At 39.1% G+C, this 7,558-nt stretch overlaps 1 protein-coding gene across 1 annotated transcript; it reads right to left on the bottom strand.

Moving 5' to 3' along the window:
* Positions 1-43: 43 nt before the first annotated feature.
* On the bottom strand, positions 44-6,264 carry LOC118801496 (soluble scavenger receptor cysteine-rich domain-containing protein SSC5D-like; the record flags this gene model as incomplete). The annotated part of the gene is made up of 4 exons (XM_036561795.1): positions 44-91; positions 2,978-3,093; positions 4,201-4,503; positions 5,967-6,264. Coding segments are annotated over 4 exons (765 nt in total), but the record flags the coding sequence as incomplete, so codon positions are not given.
* Positions 6,265-7,558: the final 1,294 nt, after the last annotated feature.

Raw genomic sequence — 7,558 nt, forward strand, 5'->3', positions numbered from 1 at the left:
ACATGGCACGTACAGACAAATGCTTTTTTATTGAACAGGTACTTCAAAAGTGAGTCTTTACGAAGGCCAGAAATGCCCTGCCCAGTGCCACCTCAACACGAAACACAAGGAGAGGTTAACACGGAAGGACACAACATACGAGCAGGGTAGACATGTCTAACACACTTGCAAACCCACCCTCTTCAGACACTATTAAACTAATTAACACAACTACTCCAATAACAGCACAATATCAGCAACAAGGTTTTTACAGAAAAGTGTATAAAAGTAGTATATAGCATGCCCAGGGCCAGCTCTAGCCTTTTGGGAGCCCTAACAGGATTTTTGTCCCCCCTCATCTTGCTAGCTGATGTACTGTAAAATTAGAAGCTAACTAATGACAATAAATTCCACAAGTTGTCTAAATAATGTTCATCTATAACTGGCTAATTTGTGTCTTACTGATGATTGGATGCTTATCTCAGGTTCTAATAAGTTACAATTTAAATTATAGATAACCATTTCAGAATTCTTGATCCAGGGGTCTGTCTCATGATGCAGTATTTCTTGCACACACAGCTAACTTTAGGCTTAGTTTGATCTAACCCTGGGGGCAGTGCTGACAGATTTTACTTTCTACATATTTAGATGATTTATTATAATCTTATATATATATAACTGTCAATTCTTTAACATGGATGGCTGAAATTTTATATATGGCTTTGAAAATGGGCATCCTTTACTCTTCAACTCAAAGTACATTCAAAGGAACTATCTCACTACTAAACAACTGAAACCTTGGCTGAAGTAATGGCAGATGGTTGCCATCCAGTGATCCAGTAATGTTTGCTATCCAGTGAGGAGAAAAAGGGGCAGGGAAAGACTAGGGAAGACATGCACATCATCCTCCAGACCATTGTAAATTCATAAATCCATATGAAATAAGTTTTGATTGTGCCTTTAGTAAAGTTCCCAATGCAAGTCAAAACAGCTGTTCAGATTTTCTCTTAATAGCCTGTTGGGGTCCCCTAGTGGCTTGGGCCCCTGGTCACGCCTCTGTTCTGTAGTATGAAACAGTACATGATGGTAATTATGGAATAACAGATACTCTACTGCATACTGATGGTCATTTTGTTTACCATCATTTCCACAGTGTTACTAGACCTTTCACCACTGTGTGAAGGGGAATACTGTACTATTCCCCTTCACACTCAATATTCTCATTATTAACAAGAAAAAAGCTTAAATTTTGCTCCTACACCTGTGGTGTTACCACTATGCCCATTTCCATGCAGTTCTCTTCTACAGAAATTGTAAACACAAAGAAAGCCAGAGCACAGCAACAACAAAAGTGGCAGAGACAACACAGCAGTCAACAGCAGTGACTGTGGTTACTGGTTGCTCTGGCCTATTTGGTACCATAAGCAAATTTGTATTTGCTGTCCCCAAACAAAAATGTCTGTGGAAACCATGTTAACATTCATCAAACAAGTAAAACCTTTTTGCCACTGCATGTTATGAGATGCATGAAGCAAGGGCTTGGCGTGACAGAGACTGTCCTTTCAAAAGAGCTAATGCTAAAGCTAACCAATGAGCTAGCTGTGGAGCTAGGCAGTGCAATGTTACAGGCTGAGGAGCTAAGGAGTCCTTGGCTCAAGATGTTTTAGCACACTAGATGTTTAAGCAAAACCTCAATCATAGTGCATTAATAATTATCCTGGCTAACTGCCAGCAGCTAAGATGAAAAGCCAACTTAGTTAGCTAACTGATCTTTACAGTGATCTATACAGTAATGCTCTTTATGCTAAAACATCCTAAAAAAAATTAACACTTGCAAATACAGAAATCAAGATGAAGTTACCTTAGAGCTCCTTGTCAATAACCTTGACATTTTTATAAAAAAACACCACCTTTCAGATGATCTGGGTGCTTCTGAATGAAACTTTCTATAGTAACACCTTTTCATCTTCACTTGACAGAGAAAGTAGTGCCTAGAGAACTGGTAATTAGTCATTTGTTGGGAGTTGTTTGAATCATTATTTTTACAGTTCTGTTTGCTGCAACTAATAAGCAGCATACTTTAAAGGAGTAGCAGGCTATTGAACATGCTGTGCAGTTACAGGTGTGCTCCTGCCAAGACGCCCTAGCCAACTGTCTATATTGCATATTACAGGAACTGCTAATCTGTGGTGGCAGTCAAAGAACTACTTTCCCCAGCTGTGCAAAGGAGGGCCTATGACACCTGCTACTAGAGGGTACTGGGTGTGAGTTGGGGCAGGTCAATGAACAGTAATGGTTCACTTGCACCGTTAAGCCTCTTATTGGCCCCAAGAGCTGACCATCAGCCCACCACCTGCTGTGCTGCCTGGCAGCAGTAACGCTGAGTTTCCATTAAGGAACAAAACATACAGGACAAGCCTACAAAAGAGTGACACTCTCACATCACATGTGTTACAGATTGTTTCGGGCTGGTGAACCCTTGGGGCAGTGTACCTCTGCTTCTTCCTGCAGCCACTTGTTTTTGGAATATTTAGCTGGGATGCTCTCACTGTCAAATCTGCTTGGTAATGTATGTACATTAGAACTCTTTCACCAGCTACATCTTCTGAATTATTGTAATTGCCTCAAAATGTATGTAATTTCTGTGATCACTGCAAAAAATCCTGAAAAACTTTTCCATACCAAAATATACAGAAAAAACTCAAGTGCATTAAATGTAAAAACAATTCATAACTAATGTAACAAAGTGTGAGAGGAGTAAAAATGAGAATGTGATCATTTAAAATCTTTCTGAAGCTGAAAATAGTTTACCTGAACAGATGACTCCAGCATCTTTGGAATGATCACAATTACTCGATTTTAATGACAAACATCTCTTCAGTGTAGATTCTGATCCACTACAGTCCACATAGTCCATCCAGATTGGTCCTGATCCTGATCCAAAGTGAGCATCACTCAGTGCATCTACAGCCTCTCCACAGCGCAGCTCTCTACACACCACTGCAGCATCTCTCATATCCCAGCCATCACCACACACTGTTCTCCACTGTCCTCTAAGAAGAACCTCCACTCTCCCAGCACAGTGACTGCTACCATTCACCAACCTCACACTGTCTGTATAACAGAGAGAAGGACATAAAGAGAGATAGTATCACACAGAAAATGGAAAAAAAAACATCTTCAGTGCTCTGATGTCACCTTTAAATTGTGCAAAGAAAAACTACTTGTAGGAAAGAGGAGTGAGTGTGATCAAGGTGTGACAAAGCGTCATTGAATAATCTAGCTCGAAAAAAAAACCCAAAACCCATTAGTTAACCCCAAGACCTTCATGACCCTCATGACCCTAAATCCACTTACTGTCCTTATGTTATATCCCTGTTGTGATACTCCACAAATGTCACATACTATGTAGTAAAGGTATTCATTCTTTTGGTCCTGTGCTCTCTCTTGATATCTCTGTGGCATGTGTAATGACTAATCAGAGTTCTATGATACCTCAAAGCATTCAGAAAAAACAATAGGGTACTCTATTTACAGCTTATTTTACTTGACCAGAGTGGAAACCACTGATGAGGGAGGGAGAGACTGAGAGGACATGTACAGCATATGCTCTCAGCATTTGGGGGCTTGTTATGGTTAGGGGGGGTCAGGTTTAAGAACTTTGATGAATTTCTGCTCAATGTAGTGTCCGTAATTCAGATGATATTAAATCATTCTAAACAATACTATATAAATCAGATGACATTAAATCATATAATAAATCAATAAATCAGATGATCAGATGATCAATTAAAATTGATTTCAAGTATAATGAAAAGCTGATAGCTGAGTAATAAGAATGATCATGCTTAGTACTTATCCTTCCCTGAGCAAAATATTTAATGGCCGGCTTTGCTGGTTATCAAAGTTTTAGCACTCTCTATGGATCCAACATGACAGAAAATGATAAAAATTATGGTCTCCTTATGATATACATTTTACCTTAATAATAAACATCAGAACAAGTAACCATCAAAATTATTGTAATTTTAGCTCACAAACACTCTAGTCAACAATTTTTGAAAAGGTATTTTTTCAAAAATTGTTTTCTGTATAAGCAATAATAATAATAATAATAATAATAATAATAATAATAATAATCTGTAATTGTAATCAACAAAAATACAAAAAAAGCAAAATTAGCCGGGGTTGGTAAGAATTAACTGTGAATGCAGCTCTTACCAGCACACACTAGTCCTACGTCATTATGATGTGAGCAGTTGTGTTTGAGTGAAGATGATGTTGGGCAGAAGTGAATCTGAGATTCGTTGCCTCTACAGTGAAGCTCCTCTGACCACACCTGACCCTCCCCTCTGCCAAAAGCAGCTGCTCCCAGCACCTCCACAGGAAGCCCACAGCCCAGCTCTCGACACACAACCTCTGCATCCTGCTGGTCAAAGTCAGCATCACACACTGTGGACCAGGTCTCTCCATGAAGAACCTCCACTCTCCCAGAGCAGTGAGAACCACCAACCAGCCTGACTCCTAAAAGTGAACATTAAACAGTGATGATTAACAATAACAATGATTATAATATTAGTGTTACAATAAAACTATTTGATGGATGGAATGTCTTGGGTAAAATACACAAGAGAGATAATAAATTGAAGGAAAACTCCAAATAAATGAATGGAGAGACATAAAGAGTGCTAATGCTTCCAGACCCTGGTAGGTGTAGTGTATTATATAATTATGATATGTACTTTATTGATTCAACAAGGAAAACTTGACATTTTACTACTTAAGTATGCCCAGCTTGGGAGCAGCACAGCATTGTCTGGGACAGTGAGAGGTTAATTGGTTAATTTAATCGAGGGTTCATTATTGGGGCACAGATGCAAGAGTTTCAGTCATAAAGTCTGACTGATTGATGTTTCAGTAGGATCTGTGACTAAAGTGATATCTACATTTAGATCTATGAGAATGTCATTAGTTAATTGTATTGGAAATTGTGGTCACATTGACTGTGATTACTCAAGTTTTATTTCAATATGTAAGGAACAACAGAAGTCCAATAGTTCCTCAGGTGACTGAGAATGTCAGTGCAGGACATGACCTGCAGATTGTGCCAGCAAGAACAGTTCAACCACAAAAACAAAAACAGGGATATTATAATAGAGTTTAAATGCATAAACCCCTCATTACAGAGATGAAGGCACATTTGTTCAGTGGTGAAAGAATTATAGCACATAGTTTACAGAGATGTGGAAAAAATTAATACGGCCAGAGGAGCCAACCTTCACCATATTCTCCTTAAGTGGGTGAGTACATATGTGCTGTAAAATGAATGGTACTGGCCTGAATGCTTGACCCCCACAGTGAAGGGATCTAGTGTCTATGTTATGCTGTGTGGTACATTTTGCTGACGTGCTTTGAGTCCACTTGTTTCTTAGAGGGAAGAGTCACTGAAAATCAATACGCAGTGTGGCCAATGGCAGCCTCACCATATCCGCCGGACCTATGTTCACATTTTCCCAGGAAACTGAGCCAAGCCCCAGTGACTTGCCCCTGAAACTGATCTTCCAAATGGAGAGATGGCCCTCAATCTCATGAAGGCATCTAAACTCAAAAAAGACATTTTTTCCTTCACGTAATTTTAACAGAATGTTGAATAAATCCGACCCAGAGCTGTCCACAGTTTCTCTCTACTCTGAGCACCCCACAGAAGTTACTCTGCCTAATCACCTTTATATTTTTTTATGTAAATGATCTCTTCCAAGATGACAATTCCAAGATAAAAATTTTCCCATCCACAGAGCATAAGGCGTTACTGAATGGCTTGATGAATATGGAAAAAACTTACTAAGACATTTTATGTTGGTGTTTTCTTTACATTGTCACCCATCTGTATGTGTATTTGAAAATGTTGAAGGACAAAAGGGAATAAATCAATGTTGTTCAGAAAAAGTAGACTGACTAATTTTGCATTAAGGTTTAGAATAGCTTACCTGAGCAGATAACTCCAGCATCTTTAGACTGATTACAGGCATGTTTACCCCATAATGTTGACTGGCATTTCTTCAGTGTAGATTCTGATCCACTACAGTCCACGTCAACCATCCAAACTGTTCCTGATCCTGGTCCAAAGTGGGCATCACTCAGTGCATCTACAGCCTCTCCACAGCGCAGCTCTCTACACACCACTGCAGCATCTCTCATATCCCAGCCATCATCACACACTGTTCCCCACTGTCCTCTGTGAAGAACCTCCACTCTCCCAGCACAGCGACTGCCACCATCCACCAACCTCACACTGTCTGTACAACAGATAGAAAGACATAAAGGGAGGGAGGGAGGGAGGGAGAGAGAGAGAGAGAGAGAGAGAGAGAGAGAGAGAGAGAGAGAACCTACTACTACAAATAACTGACTAAATAAATAAATAAAATCACTTACCGGCACACACCAGTCCTACATCACTGTCATGGGAGCAGTTGTGTTTGAGTGAAGATGATGTTGGACAGAAGTGAATCTGAGACTCGTTGCCTCTACACTGAAGCTCCTCTGACCACACCTGACCCTCCCCTCTGCCAAAAGCAGCTGCTCCCAGCACCTCCACAGGAAGCCCACAGCCCAGCTCTCGACACACAACCTTTGCATCCGGCTGGTCAAAGTCAGCATCACACACTGTGGACCAGGTCTCTCCACGAAGAACCTCCACTCTCCCAGAGCAGTGAGAACCACCAACCAGCCTGACTCCTAAAAGTGAACATTTATGTATCTATATCTTTTGTTCTAATCTTTACATTTTTCAAATTTTTATTAAATTTTATTTTTTATTTTTTGCTTTGCAAGCACTGAGGTTTTCTTCAGGAAATACATATCCAGTTTTAATTAAAATGTACTAGAGATTTTATATCACCACAACAGTATACCAAAGCTTGTACACAAAGTATAAAATTTGTTTGCAAAATATATATATGCATTTACACAACCCTGTTTCCAAAAAAGTTGGGACACTGTGCAAAATGTAAAGAAAAATAGAGCGTAATGATATGCAAATCATTTAAACCCTGTGTTTAATTGAAAGCAGTACAAAGACAACATATCAAATGTTAAAATTGAGAAATTTTATTGTTTTTTGAAAAATATATATCCATTTTGAATTTGATCCCAACGACACATTTCAAAAAAGTTGGGACGGGGGCAATAAAAGACTGGTAAACTTGTGTAATGCTGAAAAAACACCTGATGATTAATTGCCAACAGGTCAGTAACATGATTGGGTATAAAAGATTACTCATTCAAGAATAACTTTTCTCATGTAAAACAGCAATAAACTCATATTTACAGTACATAATATCATAAAAAGATTCATAGAATCCAGAGAAATCTGTGTAAGCAAGGGACAAACCATAAAACCACTACTGGCTGGCTGTGATCTTTGGGCCATCAGATGGCATTGCATTAAAAACAGATGTGATTCTGCAGTGGAAAACTGCATCTACAAATGCAAGTTAAAACTTTAACATGCAAAGAACAAATCATATATAAAGAGATTCCAGAAATGCCACTGCCTTTTCTGGACCCAAACTCATTTCAT

Source organism: Colossoma macropomum, unplaced genomic scaffold (assembly GCF_904425465.1).
Source record: "Colossoma macropomum unplaced genomic scaffold, Colossoma_macropomum, whole genome shotgun sequence".
NCBI classification, from domain to species: domain Eukaryota; kingdom Metazoa; phylum Chordata; class Actinopteri; order Characiformes; family Serrasalmidae; genus Colossoma; species Colossoma macropomum.